At 45.9% G+C, this 22,178-nt stretch overlaps 1 protein-coding gene across 2 annotated transcripts in view; it reads left to right on the top strand.

The window, feature by feature from the left end:
* The window catches only part of NRTN (neurturin), a 221,881-nt gene that overhangs the window by 165,066 nt on the left and 34,637 nt on the right, over positions 1-22,178 (top strand). Inside the window, exons 1-2 of one of the 2 annotated variants that reach the window (XM_063916686.1) lie at positions 170-225; positions 2,315-2,537. In XM_063916686.1, the coding sequence (XP_063772756.1) occupies positions 2,342-2,537 (196 nt within the window). In that variant the 5' untranslated portion in view covers positions 170-225; positions 2,315-2,341. Of the gene's footprint in view, positions 1-169; positions 226-2,314; positions 2,538-22,178 lie in introns of those variants that run through there. The other variant, XM_063916677.1, reaches the window with a different exon arrangement.

Below are 22,178 nucleotides of genomic sequence, written 5' to 3'. Positions count from 1 at the left end.
GATGAATGCAGCAGCTGAGATCCGGTCGGTGTATGCCTTTACTAACATATGCTTATTGTGTAAATATTCCATACAACAACAAATCAGGAAAACAGGCAAATGGAGTCATGTAGAGTATCACAACCCCCTTTATCCCATTTTCTCTTTTATCACATTATTCCCTGTCTCACAGGCTAGAAAGACAAGGGAACAATACAGACTACTGTCAGTGACACACATCCAGCGGTAATGTCTCATTATTTAGCATTATAATACATTAATTGTATGTAAACTTTGCAGCGAAACACATTTGGAACAGTTCACAATATGCCGAACTATAATATTTCTAGGAATTCAAGGCAGATGGAAAAGCTTCCTCAGCCCACAATTCATCAAATACAGAATTATTTTATTTCATTTAAATCTCCTCTCCCACACCTGCTATACAATATCTATTCACTCTGTAGTTTTCACATATTCTTGGAGTAGGTAGGTAAGTATATTCTCATTCATATGTATTGAGAAGTTGTAATTCTACAGGACTGTTCTCTTCATAGCAAGGACCAGTTAATGGCTCTCCTCTTTCCTTTCCCCTCAGTTAGTGCAGAAATGATCCCAGATCTGTCAATATATTACATCCAGTGAACCATTAGTACACACTTAGAGGCATATGTACTAAGCATTGGAGAGAGATAAAGCGGAGTAAGATAAAATACCAGCCAATCAGCTTCTGATATATATTTATAAAAAAAAACAGTCTGTAACATAGCAGTTAGGAGCCAATTGGCTGGCACTTTATCTCTCTCCGTGGCTTAGTACATATGGCCCTTAGAGTGCAAAGGTCAAGATGTACTTAAATGGAAAATTACACAGAGACCAATGTACAACGCAAGAAAAAATGTACAGATGTGTCCTTCCTTATACATCTAGCCTCAATGTGCCACACAGCGGGAGATGCCTGACAGATCCCGTGCAAGTCCACTAGCATTGGTTGTAATTTTTGACAAAATTATGACTTATTTGCAATACGATGTGACTAGGAGACTGTGCCAATTAATTTGATATGTGGCACTTATATATCTGTATGCGACTGAGTCTTTATATGAAGTAAAACAGAACAGCTGTGGATGCTACGTTATAGCACTTTGTATACAGACTTAGAGACTCAGGGGGACATTTACTAAGCAATGATAAGAGCGGAGAAGTGAGCCAGTGGAGAAATTGCCCCATTAACCAATCAGCAGCTCTGTATCATTTTATAGAATGCAAATTATAGATGGTACTTCAGTGCTGATTGGTTGCCATGGGTAACTTCTCCAATGGCTCACTTCTCCACTCTTATCACTGCTTAGTAAATGTCCCCCTTAGTCTCACACAGATAGACAAGTGCCACATATCAAATTAATTAGAACAGTCTCCTGGTGTGTCATAGTCACATCAAGTTGCGACTAAGATGCAATGTCAACTAAAAAGATACCAAAAATGTGTCCAGCACTAACAGAGTCTCATTGGACCTGGAATGACAAGAGGGGCTGTTTGGTGTGACTGCAACAGTAATGTATGAGGACACGACACATCTATATGTTCTTGTTCTTGTTGCTGACAGCAACCCTGCATTTTTTAACTGCACAGTACAACTTCTGCATGAGGCTCACTACATTATTTCCTATTGTGGGGATATTCAATTAGCAGTGGTAATTTACCACAGCTAATTGATCCGCCAGATGCTATCCATTTAGTCCCAAAGCTGGAACTCATCAGGGATTTGTTTTAAATTGCCTGATTCAGTCAAAAAGAAATCCCTGATAAAATGCACCATTTTCACGTTTGCAACCCCCCAAAATACATAGGTCTGGGAACATATCCCCAAACCCTATTTATTTATTTATTTTTCGGTGCAAAAAATTTGGGGTAAATTGGTCAGAGAAAATGGCAAAAAAGTTTAGAAAAACAAGGAGTTTCCGCAGCCAGAAAATGTTCAGGGCTAATTGAATAACCCCCTGAATATGCTATATCAACTATTTATCAAAGCTATGTATTTAGAATGCAATAGAATTGTAAAAGCATCATTTTTGATGGCCATATCATACTGTATGAGTAGTGTTCTATGGTATACAATTCCAGCAATTCTCTTTCTTTGAATATAATTCTGAAAATTCAAAATTTCTACATATATTTGCTTAAATCTAAATGTATTAATAATGATCATATAATCAACCCAATTATATTTTCTTACCTCTGTACACTGCCTGTACCATTTTATTTAAGGCCTGCATACTAACATAAATGATTTTCATCATATGCTGACACTGCCCCATGTGTCTGTCTTTTGCAGAGTCTCAATGCCTTGACTGTTCTTAAGATGAAGGTATGGAAGAGGACAGCTCCTGCCTTGATGTTCCTCTGTGCTGTGTTGTCCCTACTAGTTTGCACAGAAGTCTTCTCTCGGAACTGGAAATTCAGTTCAACCTCCTCTCGGTCAGTAGTCAGTTCGTCACCAAAGAGACAACGAAGATTCCCACGAGCCACCGAACGCAAACCACCCATGATATCCCAATGTAAGAGTGGATTTGAACACTAACCACTAATTCATTCTTCTTTTAGGAACATTCATTTTTTTCGGTAGGATCATGTTGATGTTCATTCTCACATTAGTAAAACACATTTTGATAGATCATTTTCTCTGATCCATTTTTGTAGCAAGCATTTATTATAACTACAGTAACAAATGTGATTAATACATATTGTAATAGTCTAATGGGACACTTACAATTTTGGAATGGGAATGTGGGTTACCTCACTTTCACCTGGCATTGAATATAAAAGCAATTACCATAGGATTTGGCAGTAACTCTGAGCATGACATCTAATTTATTGTAGTATTAACATTCAAATAAGGTGCTTAACATTAATACACACCAACCAGACTGTAACGTGAAATAAGGGCCCTTCACTCTTTGCTTTTGCGATGATAGACAATAAATAATTACATTTTTTTTTTTTATAGACATTGGGAAGAAGCTCATGGCATATAATAATTTACTAATGGAGGATCAGGATAAGTTGTTGTTTTTAGTTTATATTTTCTTATTAAATGATATATTCTAAATAAATAAGAGTATGTTTCATGTAAAGTATGAAACTTATAAGATTGATGTATAGTAATTGGTAGTGTAGCTTATGAAGAGTCAGATACAGGATCTGTTTACAATGTATGAAAGCTTATTGGAGTAAATATGTGAATATAGTAGAGATGAGCGCCTGAAATTTTTGGGGTTTTGTGTTTTGGTTTTGTGTTCGGTTCCGCGGCCGTGTTTTGGGTTCGACCGCGTTTTGGCAAAACCTCACCGAATTTTTTTTGTCGGATTCGGGTGTGTTTTGGATTCGGGTGTTTTTTTAAAAAAACACTAAAAAACAGCTTAAATCATAGAATTTGGGGGTCATTTTGATCCCATATTATTATTAACCTCAAAAACCATAATTTCCACTCATTTTCAGTCTATTCTGAATACCTCACACCTCACAATATTATTTTTAGTCCTAAAATTTGCACCAAGGTCGCTGGATGACTAAGCTAAGCGACACTAGTGGCCGACACAAACACCTGGCCCATCTAGGAGTGGCACTGCAGTGTCACGCAGGATGTCCCTTCCAAAAAACCCTCCCCAATCAGCACATGACGCAAAGAAAAAAAGAGGCGCAATGAGGTAGCTGACTGTGTGAGTAAGATAAGCGACCCTAGTGGCCGACACAAACACCGGGCCCATTTAGGAGTGGCACTGCAGTGTCACGCAGGATGTCCCTTCCAAAAAACCCTCCCCAATAAGCACATGACGCAAAGAAAAAAAGAGGCGCAATGAGGTAGCTGACTGTGTGAGTAAGATTAGCGACCCTAGTGGCCGACACAAACACCGGGCCCATTTAGGAGTGGCACTGCAGTGTCACGCAGGATGTCCCTTCCAAAAAACCCTCCCCAATCAGCACATGACGCAAAGAAAAAAAGAGGCGCAATGAGGTAGCTGACTGTGTGAGTAAGATTAGCAACCCTAGTGGCCGACACAAACACCGGGCCCATTTAGGAGTGGCACTGCAGTGTCACGCAGGATGTCCCTTCCAAAAAACCCTCCCCAATCAGCACATGACGCAAAGAAAAAAAGAGGCGCAATGAGGTAGCTGACTGTGTGAGTAAGATTAGCGACCCTAGTGGCCGACACAAACACCGGGCCCATTTAGGAGTGGCACTGCAGTGTCACGCAGGATGTCCCTTCCAAAAAACCCTCCCCAATCAGCACATGACGCAAAGAAAAAAAGAGGCGCAATGAGGTAGCTGACTGTGTGAGTAAGATTAGCGACCCTAGTGGCCGACACAAACACCGGGCCCATTTAGGAGTGGCACTGCAGTGTCACGCAGGATGTCCCTTCCAAAAAACCCTCCCCAATCAGCACATGACGCAAAGAAAAAAAGAGGCGCAATGAGGTAGCTGACTGTGTGAGTAAGATTAGCGACCCTAGTGGCCGACACAAACACCGGGCCCATTTAGGAGTGGCACTGCAGTGTCACGCAGGATGTCCCTTCCAAAAAACCCTCCCCAATCAGCACATGACGCAAAGAAAAAAAGAGGCGCAATGAGGTAGCTGACTGTGTGAGTAAGATTAGCGACCCTAGTGGCCGACACAAACACCGGGCCCATTTAGGAGTGGCACTGCAGTGTCACGCAGGATGTCCCTTCCAAAAAACCCTCCCCAAACAGCACATGACGCAAAGAAAAATAAAAGAAAAAAGAGGTGCAAGATGGAATTGTCCTTGGGCCCTCCCACCCACCCTTATGTTGTATAAACAAAACAGGACATGCACACTTTAACCAACCCATCATTTCAGTGACAGGGTCTGCCACACGACTGTGACTGATATGACGGGTTGGTTTGGACCCCCCCCAAAAAAGAAGCAATTAATCTCTCCTTGCACAAACTGGCTCTACAGAGGCAAGATGTCCACCTCATCATCACCCTCCGATATATCACCGTGTACATCCCCCTCCTCACAGATTATCAATTCGTCCCCACTGGAATCCACCATCTCAGCTCCCTGTGTACTTTGTGGAGGCAATTGCTGCTGGTCAATGTCTCCGCGGAGGAATTGATTATAATTCATTTTAATGAACATCATCTTCTCCACATTTTCTGGATGTAACCTCGTACGCCGATTGCTGACAAGGTGAGCGGCGGCACTAAACACTCTTTCGGAGTACACACTTGTGGGAGGGCAACTTAGGTAGAATAAAGCCAGTTTGTGGAATGGCCTCCAAATTGCCTCTTTTTCCTGCCAGTATATGTATGGACTGTGTGACGTGCCTACTTGGATGCGGTCACTCATATAATCCTCCACCATTCTTTCAATGGTGAGAGAATCATATGCAGTGACAGTAGACGACATGTCCGTAATCGTTGTCAGGTCCTTCAGTCCGGACCAGATGTCAGCATCAGCAGTCGCTCCAGACTGCCCTGCATCACCGCCAGCGGGTGGGCTCGGAATTCTGAGCCTTTTCCTCGCACCCCCAGATGCGGGAGAATGTGAAGGAGCAGATGTTGACAGGTCGCGTTCCGCTTGACTTGACAATTTTCTCACCAGCAGGTCTTTCAACCCCAGCAGACTTGTGTCTGCCGGAAAGAGAGATCCAAGGTAGGCTTTAAATCTAGGATCGAGCACGGTGGCCAAAATGTAGTGCTCTGATTTCAACAGATTGATTACCCGTGAATCCTTGTTAAGCGAATTAAGGGCTCCATCCACAAGTCCCACATGCCTAGCGGAATCGCTCCGTGTTAGCTCCTCCTTCAATGTCTCCAGCTTCTTCTGCAAAAGCCTGATGAGGGGAATGACCTGACTCAGGCTGGCAGTGTCTGAACTGACTTCACGTGTGGCAAGTTCAAAGGGCATCAGAACCTTGCACAACGTTGAAATCATTCTCCACTGCGCTTGAGACAGGTGCATTCCACCTCCTATATCGTGCTCAATTGTATAGGCTTGAATGGCCTTTTGCTGCTCCTCCAACCTCTGAAGCATATAGAGGGTTGAATTCCACCTCGTTACCACTTCTTGCTTCAGATGATGGCAGGGCAGGTTCAGTAGTTTCTGGTGGTGCTCCAGTCTTCTGTACGTGGTGCCTGTACGCCGAAAGTGTCCCGCAATTTTTCTGGCCACCGACAGCATCTCTTGCACGCCCCTGTCGTTTTTTAAATAATTCTGCACCACCAAATTCAAGGTATGTGCAAAACATGGGACGTGCTGGAATTTGCCCATATTTAATGCACACACAAGGGCCCTCATTCCGAGTTGTTCGCTCGGTATTTTTCATCACATCGCAGTGAAAATCCGCTTAGTACGCATGCGCAATGTTCGCACTGCAACTGCGCCAAGTAACTTTACTATGAAGAAAGTATTTTTACTCACGGCTTTTTCTTCGCTCCGGCGATCGTAATGTGATTGACAGGAAATGGGTGTTACTGGGCGGAAACACGGCGTTTCAGGGGCGTGTGGCTGAAAACGCTACCGTTTCCGGAAAAAACGCAGGAGTGGCCGGAGAAACGGTGGGAGTGCCTGGGCGAACGCTGGGTGTGTTTGTGACGTCAACCAGGAACGACAAGCACTGAAATGATCGCACAGGCAGAGTAAGTCTGGAGCTACTCTGAAACTGCTAAGTAGTTAGTAATCGCAATATTGCGAATACATCGGTCGCAATTTTAAGAAGCTAAGATTCACTCCCAGTAGGCGTAGGCTTAGCGTGTGTAACTCTGCTAAATTCGCCTTGCGACCGATCAACTCGGAATGAGGGCCAATATTGCTGGCGTTGTCCGATGCCACAAATCCACAGGAGAGTCCAATTGGGGTAAGCCATTCCGCGATGATCTTCCTCAGTTGCCGTAAGAGGTTTTCAGCTGTGTGCGTATTCTGGAAACCGGTGATACAAAGCGTAGCCTGCCTAGGAAAGAGTTGGCGTTTGCGAGATGCTGCTACTGGTGCCGCCGCTGCTGTTCTTGCGGCGGGAGTCCATACATCTACCCAGTGGGCTGTCACAGTCATATAGTCCTGACCCTGCCCTGCTCCACTTGTCCACATGTCCGTGGTTAAGTGGACATTGGGTACAACTGCATTCTTTAGGACACTGGTGAGTCTTTTTCTGACGTCCGTGTACATTCTCGGTATCGCCTGCCTAGAGAAGTGGAACCTAGATGGTATTTGGTAACGGGGGCACACTGCCTCAATAAATTGTCTAGTTCCCTGTGAACTAACGGCGGATACCGGACGCACGTCTAACACCAACATAGTTGTCAAGGCCTCAGTTATCCGCTTTGCAGCAGGATGACTGCTGTGATATTTCATCTTCCTCGCAAAGGACTGTTGAACAGTCAATTGCTTACTGGAAGTAGTACAAGTGGGCTTACGACTTCCCCTCTGGGATGACCATCGACTCCCAGCAGCAACAACAGCAGCGCCAGCAGCAGTAGGCGTTACACGCAAGGATGCATCGGAGGAATCCCAGGCAGGAGAGGACTCGTCAGAATTGCCAGTGACATTGCCTGCAGGACTATTGGCATTCCTGGGGAAGGAGGAAATTGACACTGAGGGAGTTGGTGGGGTGGTTTGCGTGAGCTTGGTTACAAGAGGAAGGGATTTACTGGTCAGTGGACTGCTTCCGCTGTCACCCAAAGTTTTTGAACTTGTCACTGACTTATTATGAATGCGCTGCAGGTGACGTATAAGGGAGGATGTTCCGAGGTGGTTAACGTCCTTACCCCTACTTATTACAGCATGACAAAGGGAACACACGGCTTGACACCTGTTGTCCGCATTTCTGTTGAAATAGTTCCACACCGAAGAGCTGATTTTTTTGGTATTTTCACCAGGCATGTCAACGGCCATATTCCTCCCACGGACAACAGGTGTCTCCCCGGGTGCCTGACTTAAACAAACCACCTCACCATCAGAATCCTCCTGGTCAATTTCCTCCCCAGCGCCAGCAACACCCATATCCTCCTCATCCTGGTGTACTTCAACACTGACATCTTCAATCTGACTATCAGGAACTGGACTGCGGGTGCTCCTTCCAGCACTTGCAGGGGGCGTGCAAATGGTGGAAGGCGCATGCTCTTCACGTCCAGTGTTGGGAAGGTCAGGCATCGCAACCGACACAATTGGACTCTCCTTGTGGATTTGGGATTTCGAAGAACGCACAGTTCTTTGCGGTGCTACTGCTTTTGCCAGCTTGAGTCTTTTCATTTTTCTAGCGAGAGGCTGAGTGCCTCCATCCTCATGTGAAGCTGAACCACTAGCCATGAACATAGGCCAGGGCCTCAGCCGTTCCTTGCCACTCCGTGTGGTAAATGGCATATTGGCAAGTTTACGCTTCTCCTCCGACAATTTTATTTTAGGTTTTGGAGTCCTTTTTTTACTGATATTTGGTGTTTTGGATTTGACATGCTCTGTACTATGACATTGGGCATCGGCCTTGGCAGACGACGTTGCTGGCATTTCATCGTCTCGGCCATGACTAGTGGCAGCAGCTTCAGCACGAGGTGGAAGTGGATCTTGATCTTTCCCTAATTTTGGAACCTCAACATTTTTGTTCTCCATATTTTAATAGGCACAACTAAAAGGCACCTCAGGTAAACAATGGAGATGGATGGATACTAGTATACAATTATGGATGGACTGCCGAGTGCCGACACAGAGGTAGCTACAGCCGTGAACTACCGTACTGTGTCTGCTGCTAATATAGACTGGTTGATAAAGAGATGTCGTAGTATGTATGTATGAAGAAGAAAGAAAAAAAAACCACGGTTAGGTGGTATACAATTATGGACGGACTGCCGAGTGCCGACACAGAGGTAGCCACAGCCGTGAACTACCGTACTGTACTGTGTCTGCTGCTAATATAGACTGGTTGATAAAGAGATGTCGTAGTATGTATGTATGAAGAAGAAAGAAAAAAAAAACCACGGGTAGGTGGTATACAATTATGGACGGACTGCCGAGTGCCGACACAGAGGTAGCCACAGCCGTGAACTACCGTACTGTACTGTGTCTGCTGCTAATATAGACTGGTTGATAAAGAGATGTAGTAGTATGTATGTATAAAGAAGAAAGAAAAAAAAACCACGGGTAGGTGGTATACAATTATGGACGGACTGCCGAGTGCCGACACAGAGGTAGCCACAGCCGTGAACTACCGTACTGTACTGTGTCTGCTGCTAATATAGACTGGTTGATAAAGAGATGTCGTAGTATGTATGTATGAAGAAGAAAGGAAAAAAAACCACGGTTAGGTGGTATACAATTATGGACGGACTGCCGAGTGCCGACACAGAGGTAGCCACAGCCGTGAACTACCGTACTGTACTGTGTCTGCTGCTAATATAGACTGGTTGATAAAGAGATGTCGTAGTATGTATGTATAAAGAAGAAAGAAAAAAAAACCACGGTTAGGTGGTATACAATTATGGACGGACTGCCGAGTGCCGACACAGAGGTAGCCACAGCCGTGAACTACCGTACTGTACTGTGTCTGCTGCTAATATAGACTGGTTGATAAAGAGATGTAGTAGTATGTATGTATAAAGAAGAAAGAAAAAAAAACCACGGGTAGGTGGTATACAATTATGGATGGACTGCCGAGTGCCGACACAGAGGTAGCTACAGCCGTGAACTACCGTACTGTGTCTGCTGCGACTGGATGATAAATAATGATATAAAAAATATATATATATCACTACTGCAGCCGGACAGGTATATATATTATATAATGACGGACCTGCTGGACACTGTCTGTCAGCAGAATGAGTTTTTTATAGAATAAAAAAAAAAAACACCACACAAGTGAAGTCACACGACGAGTGTTTAACTTTTTCAGGCAATCACAATATAGTATACTACTAACTATACTGGTGGTCAGTGTGGTCAGGTCACTGGTCAGTCACACTGGCAGTGGCACTCCTGCAGCAAAAGTGTGCACTGTTTAATTTTAATATAATATGTACTCCTGGCTCCTGCTATAACCTATAACTGGCACTGCAGTGCTCCCCAGTCTCCCCCACAATTATAAGCTGTGTGAGCTGAGCACAGTCAGATATATAATATATACATAGATGATGCAGCACACTGGGCTGAGCAGTGCACACAGATATGGTATGTGACTGTCTTGTACTCCTGGCTCCTGCTATAACCTATAACTGGCACTGCAGTGCTCCCCAGTCTCCCCCACAATTATAAGCTGTGTGAGCTGAGCACAGTCAGATATATAATATATACATAGATGATGCAGGCATGCAGCACACTGGGCTGAGCAGTGCACACAGATATGGTATGTGACTGAGTCACTGTGTGTACCGTTTTTTTCAGGCAGAGAACGGATATATTAAATAAAACAACTGCACTGCTGGTGGTCACTGTGGTCAGTCACTAAACTCTGCACTCTCTTCTACAGTATCAGCCTCAGGTCAATCTCTCTCTCTCTCTCCTAATCTAAATGGAGAGGACGCCAGCCACGTCCTCTCCCTATCAATCTCAATGCACGTGTGAAAATGGCGGCGACGCGCGGCTCCTTATATAGAATCCGAGTCTCGCGAGAATCCGACAGCGTCATGATGACATTCGGGCGCGCTCGGGTAAACCGAGCAAGGCGGGAAGATCCGAGTCGCTCGGACCCGTGAAAAAAAACATGAAGTTCGTGCGGGTTCGGATTCAGAGAAACCGAACCCGCTCATCTCTAGAATATAGTATGCCTTTAAAAGCTTGTCTATATTACAGTTTAATACCAAAAAATGCAAAATCATGCACTTTGCTCTCAAAAATCCAAAGGCTACAGAGGCGGAACTACCGCCGCACTGGGGCCCGCCACTGTCCAGGGGCCCAAAGCATGTAATGAGTCAAACTGACTCATTACATGCCGCTGTGTGCTGCGGGCAACCGCTGCTCGCAGCACACAGCCGCCCGGAGAGGAGCGCAGCGGACACGGGGGGAAGGAGGAGGAGGGAGGTGGAGGAGGGAGCCGCAGCAGCGCTGTTTTATTGTTTGAGTCGCTGCTGCTGCTGCCCCTCTGCTTCACTATAGACTGTATTCCGCCGCTGTGAAGAGCATCCCAGCATTCACAGCGGTGGAGGACAGCCTATGGTGAAGGACTGGGACAGCAGCAGCAGCGCCTCCACCAATAACACAGCGATGCTGCGGCTCCCTCCTCCTCCTTCTCTCCTGCCCGGGAATCGTGATCTCTGCCAGAAGCTGCACCGAGGAGCCCGAGCCAGCGGAGACAGTATGTAAGTATAATTCTTTCTTTCTTTCTTTCTTTCTTTCTTTCTTTCTTTCTTTCTTTCTTTCTTTCTTTCTTTCTCTTTCTTTCTTTCTTTCTTTCTTTCTTTCTTTTTTTCTTTCCTTCCAAAAAGGGGGACTGTCTGCCGTAATGTGTAAAAAGGGGACGCTGTCTACCGTAATGTGTAAAAAGGGGACGCTGTCTGCTGTAATGTGTAAAAAGGGGACGCTGTCTGCTGTAATGTGTAAAAAGGGGACGCTGTCTGCCGTAATGTGTAACAAGGGCACGCTGTCTGCCGTAATGTGTAAAAAGAGGACGCTGTCTGCCGTAATGTGTAACAAGGGCACGCTGTCTGCCGTAATGTGTAAAAAGAGGACGCTGTCTGCCGCCATGTGTAAAAAGGGGACGCTGTCTGCAGTAATGTGTAAAAGGGGGAATCTGTCCGCCGTAAGGTGTAAAAGGGTCTCTACCTGGTGTAGTGGTGCTACTGTGCGGCGTAATTTGAATAATGGAGACTACTGTGCACCGTTTTATGAATCGGTATTATTTTGTGGCCACACCCCTTCCCCACAAAGCCACGCCCCTATGCATTTTTGCACACGCCTACAGCGCGCACTGCCCCTGTTTTGCATGCAGGGGTGGGGCTCCAATGCCATTTCTTGCACACAGTGCTAAAATGTCTAGTTACGGCACTGTTGCTAGGTATCCATTTCTCTGGCCCTAAGCAGGTCCCCCTCATCAGATCCTCTCCAGGGGTGAGGGGGTGGACTTGGATGGGATGAGGGGGGGGGGCCCAAAGCATTTTGTCGCACCTGGGCCCACCGCTCGCTATTTCCGCCACTGAAATGCTACATATAGTATTAATGGCACTATACTAGAAACTACTGAGGAGGAAAGGGATTTAGGAGTCACTGTTTCAGGTGACTTAAAGACAGGTAAGCAATGTAACAAAGCAATGAGGAAGGCTAGTCACATGTTTGGCTGCATTGGGAGAAGAATCAGCATCAGAAAGAAAGAAGTAATAATGCCACTGTATAAGTCATTGGTACAGCCTCATCTGAAATACTGTGTTCAGTTCTGGAGGCCATATCTTCAAAAGGATATTAATACATTAGAAAATGTACAAAGAAGGGCAACTAAAATGGTGCATGGCCTACATCATAATACATACCCAGAAAGACTAAGAAATCTCAATATGTATAGTTTGGAGCAGAGAAGGGAAAGGGGAGACATGATAGAAACTTTCAAATATATCAAGGGTTTTAACAAAGTCCAGGAGGAAAACATTCTTCAAATGAAGAGAAGTATTAGAACACGAAGATATGCACTGAAACTGGAGGGAGGTAGGTTCAGGGGATATTTGAGGAAAAATTACTTCAAAGAAAGGGTAGTGGAGAAGTGGAATAGCCTCCCATCAGAAGTGTTAGAGGCTAAGACAGTAGAGCAGTTTAATCATGCTTGGGATAGACATAAGGATATCCTTACAAAGAAATAAGGATCAAATAAGGTTTGAGGTAAAATATAGTAAACAAGGGGAAGACTAGATGGGATTGCTGCTGTGCGTTTTCGCACAGTGGACGATCAGGTCCTAACTGCGCATGCATATGCACCGCAATGCGCACGTGCGTCAGACAACAACACAGGGCATCGCTGGTCAGCGACTGGATGGTGTGAAAAATCAGATCGCGCAGGCATTTGCAAGGTGGTTGACAGGAGGAAGCCGTTTGTGGGTGGTAACTGTCCCTTTTTTGGGAGTACAGAATAAAGCAAAAATTTGTGAATCCATGGTAAAAGGTGCACTAGGAGCAAGCTACAAAATGATTAATCACAGATGAATCTCACCAATAGTTCAAAACACAGTACCAACCCCCCCCCCCTTTTGAAGATTTTTGCCACATACATCTTATATTAAGAGAGACTTGATGTTGTTTGTAAAAAAACTTTTATTACACACACACACACACACACACACACACACACACAAACATATATGTATATATAGTTTTTTTTCTGCATGCCAACTCCGCCCTGAGAGAAGATCATTATTAAAAGAAAAATGAAGGCTCCTGAAGCTGTTATGTGGAGATCTTGACCATCTGCAAACTCAGGGACGTATTGTTTGGTATATGTATATATTGGGAACAAGCACCTGTCCTTTATTGGGAGTGTCAGTAAAACCGCAGGTGTGCTCAAGCGTTTTCAGGGAGGGTGTCTGACGTCAGCTCCGGCCCCGATCATCCTGTTCTCATCGCACTGTAGGAGTAAGTCCTGGGCTGCGCAGAGACTGCACAAAGTGGGTTTTTGCAGCTCTGCGTATACATGGGATTGCACACTTGCACAGCGAATTAACACTCCCCCTGGAGGCGGCGACTATCCGAAAGCAGGACAGCAAAATTTGCAGCCCAGCAATCAGGTTTGAATCACCCCCATTGCTTTGTCCTTATGGCTTTTATCTTTCTTTCTTTCTTTCTTTCTTTCTTTCTTTCTTTCTTTCTTTCTTTCTTTCTTTCTTTCTTTCTTTCTTTCTTTCTTTCTTTCTTTCTTTCTTCTGCTAAATCAGAAAGTCACAAATATGAAGCAGTATATAAAAGTAGTAGGAGGTCACGTAGGGGCCAATACATTTAAGTCATTACAATAGAGAACTTATGTTTTATTGTAAATAAGTTAAGGTGCAAAAAGAAAAAAGGAAATACAGACCATCCCTTTACTGTCAAACAATGGTTTTTTTCATCTAAGAGTTTATTCTAGCAAAATAGCCACAATTCATTGAGTTAGTCAAACCCTAAGTAATCAACCTTCATTGATGTAGGTTCAAAATGTGTATAGTTTGTACCAGTTGAGGTTTTTGAAACTGAAAATAACAATATGCAGTTTTGCTATTAGGGCACAGGACCATAACTAGGGTGGTGCAATGTGCCACCACTCAGGAGACCTGTCATTTTTTTTGTTTTAATCAATCTTTGTTCCTTAATAAAGAGTATATTGATACAAAAAGGAATAAAGACACAAAAACCTAAAGAAGCATACACAGCCAGGTGTACCACTATGCTCTCTGACACCCGGCGCAGTATAAATGACCCTGTGAATGATGAAGGCACATGCCGTCAAAAAGGAGGTATGGCCTCATGGGAAGGGGGCATGGCCTTGTGGCCCAAGCCCTGTATTTATCACACCAGGGGTCCGGAGATGCTGGGCTGTCCCCGGAGACCGCCTGCCTGCAGTGCACTCTGACAGTAGCTGGGTGCTGCACATAATGCAGCACCTGGCTTCTGTCACTGAGGAGGAGTCGGCATTTTGTGTCACCCCTCGCGGGTGACACTCGGGAGCGGACCACACCCCCGTACTGATGCCACTGTACACAACTACTATTTAAATATGCTTTAGTTATCTGGTTACTGTTGACCTTCTGACCAGAGATCTTCATTTTCCTGCACACTTTTTTAAATTCCGTTTTATTATATTATTTTTTTGTTTCTTTTTACTCTAAACCCAGAAATATATATTAATTAATAAAAAATGAAAGTTATATTTTATGTTTATCTCACTAGTGCATCATGAGAGCTAACTTTTATTTGTGTACATTGTTGAGTACTAAGCATGACAACACCTCCAAGATTGACACTAAGGAAATACTTGTTTCCCCACAAACATATACTGTAAACAGGAAAAGGTTGGGAATTGTGGATATCAAATATACTGTACCAATTTTTACCATTCTTGTTTTGGTTTTACACCAGTATGGTTCAAGCATGTGACTGGAAATTTGGTCCAGTTTGTTACTATACAATAGTGGTGGCAATGTAATATGCAGTATAGCTGTGCCTAAATGGTGGCCATAAATATGCAGCACTGCAGTGCTGTGGCTTTTGGTGGCATGTAATAAGCATAGGGCTGTATCTAAATGGTGCCTGTGTAATGTGCAGTAGTGTTGCACCCATAGGCGAAACTAGATATTTGGTGATGAGTGGTCCCAGGTGGGCCCCCACTCCAAAAAAGACCAGCAAAGCAAATGATGTGGTAGAAAAATGGGCGTGGTCACTGAAAATTGGGCGTGTCACACTGGGAACATTATTTTCAATTTAACATGCACCTTACCTATATGATGGTTTATCACAATATGGAACGGTGTGGAACCCCCCATTTTTGATTATGGTTGCACCTATAGTATTTGGTGATTATGTAGTAAGTAATGATGCTGTGTATGTGTAAAGTGCATCAGTGCTGTGCCTAAGTGGTTTCTATGTAATATTCATTAGTACTACGCATAGTGGTGTGTCCACAGTGGCGTAACTAGAATTTTTTCTCCCCCAAGCCAAAAAATTATTCGGCGCCCCCCCGTCCCCCATAATTGGCACTAGTAAAGGGACAAACATGCGCGCGGCAAAGGCATGCGCGCCGCAAAAAAAGGGGGCATGGCTTAGTTGAAATGGGCGTGGCTTCACATAAAGGGGCATGGCATTGCAGGAAAAGACTACCTTATACCCCAGTTTTGCAACCTGCACGCCCAGACATTAGCCACCACAAGAAAGAAAAATAATCCTGATTCATGCCCCTTACATTATTTGTCATTTTTCCTCCTTATAGTAAGGCCCAGTATACATTATGCCACATACTGCAATGGCCCTTAGACATTATGCCACACACAGTAATGCACATGACACAATGGGGGTCATTCCGAGTTGTTCCCTCGCTAGCTGATTTTAGCAGCATTGCACACGCTAGGCCGCCGCCCTCTGGGAGTGTATCTTAGCATAGCAGAATAGCGAACGAAAAATGAGCAGAATTGCGAATAGAAATTTCTTAGCAGTTTCTGAGTAGCTCCAGACCTACTCACAGATTGCGATCAGCTCAGGCCGTTTCGTTCCTGGTTTGACGTCACACACACACCCAGCGTTCAGCCAGCCACTCCCCCGTTTCTCCAGACACTCCCGCGTTTTTCCCTGACACACCTGCGTTTTTCCGCACACTCCCTGAAAACGGCCAGTTTCCGCCCAGAAACACCCACTTCCTGTCAATCACACTCCGATCACTTCAATGATGAAAATTCTTTGTTCGGACGTGAGTAAATCTACTAAGTTTTGTGCTAAAATACTTAGCGCATGCTCACTGCGTACCATGCGCATGCGCATTTTTGCCTTAATCGCTCCGTTGCGAAAATCGGTAACGAGCGAACAACTCGGAATGACCCCCAATATGCACACATCGTAATGCCCAGACACATTATGCCACACACCGTAATGCCTGTGACACATTATGACAGGAATCGCAATGCCCGTTATACATTATGCTACACACTGCAATGCCCCTGATACATTATAGCACATACAATGTCTGTGACACATTATGACACACACCGCAATGTCCGTGATACATTATGCCACACACTGCAATGCCCCTGATACATTATAGCACATACAATGCCTGTGACACATTATGACACACACTGCAATGACCCGGAGACATTATACCACATACCACAATGCCCGTGATATAGTATACAACACACCGTAATGCCTGACACATTATGACACACACCGCAATGTCCATGATACATTATGCCACACACTGCAATGACCCTGAGACATTATATCACATATCACAATGCCCGTGATATAGTATACCATACACCGTAATGCCTGTGACACATACCGCAATGCCCGTTATACCCTATGCCACACACCGCAATGCCCGTTATACATTATGCCACACTGCAATGCTCCTGGGACATTATACCACATACCACAATGCCCGTGATATAGTATGCCACACACCGTAATGCCTGTGACACATTATGACACACACCGCAATGTCCGTGATACATTATGCCACACACCGTAATGCCCATTACACATTAAGTCCTACAGTAAGGCTTCTAATTACTTTTAAATTACCTGCTCGTTGCCAAGGGTTTCATGCTCTTGGTTCCATGCACGGTGCCAGGGGTTTTCATGCTTAGGGCGTCATGCTCGTTGCCAGGGGTTTCATGCACTGGGTGTCATGCTCATTGCCAGGGGTTTCATGCACTGGGTGTCATGCTCGTTGCTAGGGGGTAGTGCTTGTTGCTAGGGCTGTGCTCCCAGTGCCACATATGCCCCCAGTGCCAGATATTCCCCCACAGTGCCAGGTACTCACATGCCCCCAATGCCAAATATAGCCCCCCCCCCCATGTGCCAGGTACACATATACCCCCCAATGCCACATATGCCCCCAGTGCCAGATATTCCCCTACAGTGCCAGGTACTCACATGCCCCCAGTGCCAAATATAGCCCCCCCATGTGCCAGGTACACATATACCCCCCAGTGCCACATATGCCCCCTCAGTGCCACATATGCTCCCCCTCCCCCAAATATGCTCCCCCAGTGGCAGTTAAATTCCCCCACCCCGCGCTCCCCTGCTGTTTTGTGATGGAGGGACACGGAGGGCACAGCACGCGCCTCTCCTGTGTCCCTCCTGGGTCTCCGGCGGGTCTGTTAAGGGAAGTGCCGGTTCGTGAGCCAATCAGAGCTCATGAACGGCACTTCATTTATTAGACTCGCCGGAGACCCAGGAGGGACACAGGAGAGGCGCGCGCTGTGCCCTCCGTGTCCCTCCTTACAGCAGCGGAGGGTTAGTGAGAGGAGACAGCAGATTGACATGCGGACGCTCGTCCGCATGTCAATCTGCGCCAAATCAGTGGCGGCGCCCCCGCAGCCCTGCGCCCGCAAGCCACCGTGAGGGCTGCGGGGGCAGTAGTTACGCCACTGTGTGTCCAACTAATATACAATACGTACAGCTATGTCTAACTTATGTCCATGTAATATTGCAAGTTCTGCAGGGATGAGATTTTGCTCTATGCAAATTAGAATGTGGTATAACATAATTGGAGGTGATATACAAGAGACTACAAAATCAGCTTTGTTCCTGCAAAATCCGTAGATTTGTTGGCAGAGTATTGTGGTACTTGGTGCAGTGACATTAGTCTACACACTAATGAGTTAATAGCAATTGGGTTTGTTCGTAATACATACAGGTGACTTGAGTATGCAGCAATAGTATGCAATTGGTCTGTTATAACATACAGGGTAACACAGATATTGGCAGTACTTATCAGTGTCTTGATGTGGCTGCGGTATGACTGTGGGGATGGCTCCGGTGATAAGGAACGGAGGACTGCACAGCCGTGCAGTCTGACTCCCGCTGTGAAGAAGAAGCGATGCACCGCCTGGCTCTATATTAGCTCCGGAGGCATGGTACAGATGCACTAAGATACAGCGCTGTACTCACACTCTTCAAGATGGAGGAGCTCTCTGTACTAACTCCACCTCCCAGGGACACTGCACACTAGGGGATGAACACAAGAGTATGCACCCATGTAATTCGGTCACTCGGTCAGACATGATGACCACCAGGGTGGAGGCGTGGGCATCCTTCTCTCCCCAAACTGCACCTTTCGTGTCATCCCACCTGAGCCCTCCCTCACCTTCTCCACCTTTGAGGTCCACACTATCCGCCTCTTCTACCCCATTCACCTCCTTGTGGCAGTGATCTACTGCCCCCCTGGCCACTCTTCACCTTTCCTTGACAACTTTGCTGCCTGGCTTCCCCACTTTCTCTCCGCCAACTTCCCCTCTATCATCCTCGGTGACTTTAACATGCCTATTGACATCACTAATGCTGCTTCCACTAATCTTCTTGCCCTTTCCACCTCCTTTGGACGTTCTCAATGGACCTCCACCCCTACTCACAATCTCAGCCACTCCCCCGACCTTGTCTTCACCCACCGATGTGATCTCTCTGACTTCTCAAACTTTTCCTTCCCTCTCTCTGACCACCATCTGCTTTTTTTCACCCTCTTATCTTCCCTTCTCCTCTCCACGCCCAGACCCACCATCACACGATGCAATGTCGGGTCTCTCGACCCCGCTATCCTGTCCTCCCTCTAGACTTTCCTCTCTCCTCTTTCCACCATGACTTGTTCCAACCAGGCAGCCTCCTTCTATTACTCTTCCCTAACCACTGCTCTCGACTCTGTGCCCCCCCCCCCTCTACTCTGTCCCCCTCCACCGCTCCAATCCCCAACCCTTGGCACACCAAACTAACACGATTCTTAAAAAATGCTCCGGGGAATGCTCCTAGAGGAAATCTCACTCTCTGTCGGACTCCCTCCATTTCAAGTTTATTCTCTTCTCCTACAGCTCTGCTTTTTCCCTCGCCAAGCAATCCTTTTTCCAAGTCCTCATCTCTTCTCAGTCCTCCAGTACATGCCGTCTCTTTGAAACTTTCAACACCCTCCTTCGCCCCCCTCCTCCTCCCCTCCCATCTTCCCTCACTGCCACTGACTTTGCCTCCTTCATCTCCAAAATTGAGGCTATCCGACACGATATCTCCTCCCATCACTCTTCTGCTGCCCCCTGCCCCCATCATCCTTCCCCTCCATCTATCCCACCCTGTCCTCCTTCCATCTCACTACAGACAAGGAACTCCACTCCCTCATCTTATCCTCCCCCCTCAACCTACCCACTGGACCCCCTCCCCTCCCGTCTACTCCGCTCCCTCTCCTCCACTGCCTGCTCCCACCTTGCTGACCTCTTTAACCTATCGCTCTCTACCGACATCTTTCCCTCACCATTCAAACATGCTCTGGTCAAACCAATTCTAAAAAAAAAACCTCGACCCTTCATCACCCACTAGCTACCGCCCCATCTCTCTTCTCCCGTACGCCTCCAAACTACTTGAATGACTGGTCTACAGCCATCTTACAAACTACCTCTCTGACAACTTCATCCTTGATCCACTCCACTGAGAGTGCCCTGGTGAAAGTCACCAATGACCTGCTTTCGGCCAAATCCAGGGGCCACACCTCTCTGCTGCCTTTGACACAGTGGATCATCCTCTCCTCTTCCGCACACACTCCAAAACATTGGCCTCTCTAGCACTGTCCTTGACTGGTTTACCTCTTACCTCACTAACCGCTCCTTCTCTGTGTCTGCCTCTGGCACCACCTCACACCCTTCCATCCTTCCTGTTGGTGTCCCTCAGGGTTCTGTCCTAGACCCCCTTCTGTTCTCCCTTTACACCTCTTCCCTGGGTGTGCTCATTAACTCCTTTGGCCTTCAATACCACCTCTATGCTGATGACACACAACTCTACCTTCTCTCTCCTGATCTGTCCACCTCTGTCCTCTCTCAGGTTTCCAGCTGCCTCTCCGCCATCTCATCCTTGATGTCTGAGCGCTCTCTGAAGCTCAACATGGACAAAACTGAACTCATTATCTTTCCCCCAGCCAGAGGAACACCCCCTACCAATATCTCTATCACGGTTGACAACATCATCATCTCCCCCATTCCCCAACTTCGCTACTTGGGCGTCACGCTTGTCTCCTCTCTCTCCTTTGCACCCCACATCCAAGCTCTGGCACAATCCTGTTGGTTCAAGCCTCGCAACATTGCTCCCATCAGGCCATTTCTCTACCAGAGTGCAACTAAACTTATCATCCACTCATTGGTCGTCTCACAACTTGACTACTGCAATGTAATCCTTACTGGCCTCACTTGCTCCCCTCCAATCTGTCCTCAACTCCGCAGCTAGGCCTATCCTACTCTCCCACCACTCCACATCTGCCACTCCCCTTCGACAAAATCTGCACTGGCTCCCATTCCCCTACAGAATCCTCTTCAAACTCCTCACCCTCACATACAAGGCCATCTCTAATTCCACTGCTCCCTACATCTCCAACCTGCTCTCCCTTGATACTCCCTCCCGTCCCCTACGGTCGGCGAATGACCATCGCCTCTCCTCTACCCTGGTCACTGCTTCCCATGCTCGAGTTCAGGATTTTGCCCATGCTGCACCCCTTCAGTGGAACACGCTCCCCCACTCCATTAGACTCTCCCTAACTTTGCAAAGCTTCAAACGGGCACTGAAAACCCCACCTATTCATCAAAGCATAACCTAGTCCTGAGGCTACTCCTCCATCCCTCTGCCTCATGCCTTGAACATCTCTGCTTTGCTTAAATACTGCCGTAAGGCTACCTCCCGCTTGCTTGCACCTCATGTCATCTGTCTGTCGCCCCTTCCCACTAGATTGTTAGCTCTTCAGAGCAGGGCCCTCTTAACTCTTGTTGTCAAAGCCCTCTTCTTGACACATTTCACTCACACCTCTCTCCTACTCAGCGACCATCTTTACCCGCTTTTTCTCATGCTGGTAAACGCTCATCTCCATCTATGGCCATCAGCCCCAAGTAGTATGATGATTACTCCCTCACTACTTACATCTAAGCTGTATTATGTCTTGAGAATTGTGGTGCTCTTTGTTACCTGTACTCTATTTTTGTTATTTATTTACTGTAATGCTATGTTTTGTCTCCCTTTACTGTCCTTTGTACTGTGCTGCAAAACACTTGTAGCGCCTTATAAATAAAATGTAATAATAATAATAATCCCATGCATAAGGAGACAGGTACAGAGAGCACCATATACTATCAACATCTCAATAAAGTCATACCTGTAACCGATAACATAAGTGTGAAGCAAAAACAGTAAGAATAAATCAACATTAAACATATTTCAGTCCACATTCCTTCAAGAATGCTTGTAACAAGTGTGATGACAGTCCTTTTGTCAACATGTCGGCAAGATTTTCTTCACTCACACCTCTCTCCTACTCAGCGACCATCTTTACCCGCTTTTTCTCATGCTTGTAAAGGCTCATCTCCATCTATGGCCATCAGCCCCAAGTAGTATGATGATTACTCCCTCACTACTTACATCTAAGCTGTATTATGTCTTGAGAATTGTGGTGCTCTTTGTTACCTGTACTCTATTTTTGTTATTTATTTACTGTAATGCTATGTTTTGTCTCCCTTTACTGTCCTTTGTACTGTGCTGCAAAACACTTGTAGCGCCTTATAAATAAAAT

Source organism: Pseudophryne corroboree, chromosome 1 (assembly GCF_028390025.1).
Source record: "Pseudophryne corroboree isolate aPseCor3 chromosome 1, aPseCor3.hap2, whole genome shotgun sequence".
Lineage (NCBI taxonomy): Eukaryota > Metazoa > Chordata > Amphibia > Anura > Myobatrachidae > Pseudophryne > Pseudophryne corroboree.
This window is presented reverse-complemented; position numbering and strand designations above follow the sequence as displayed.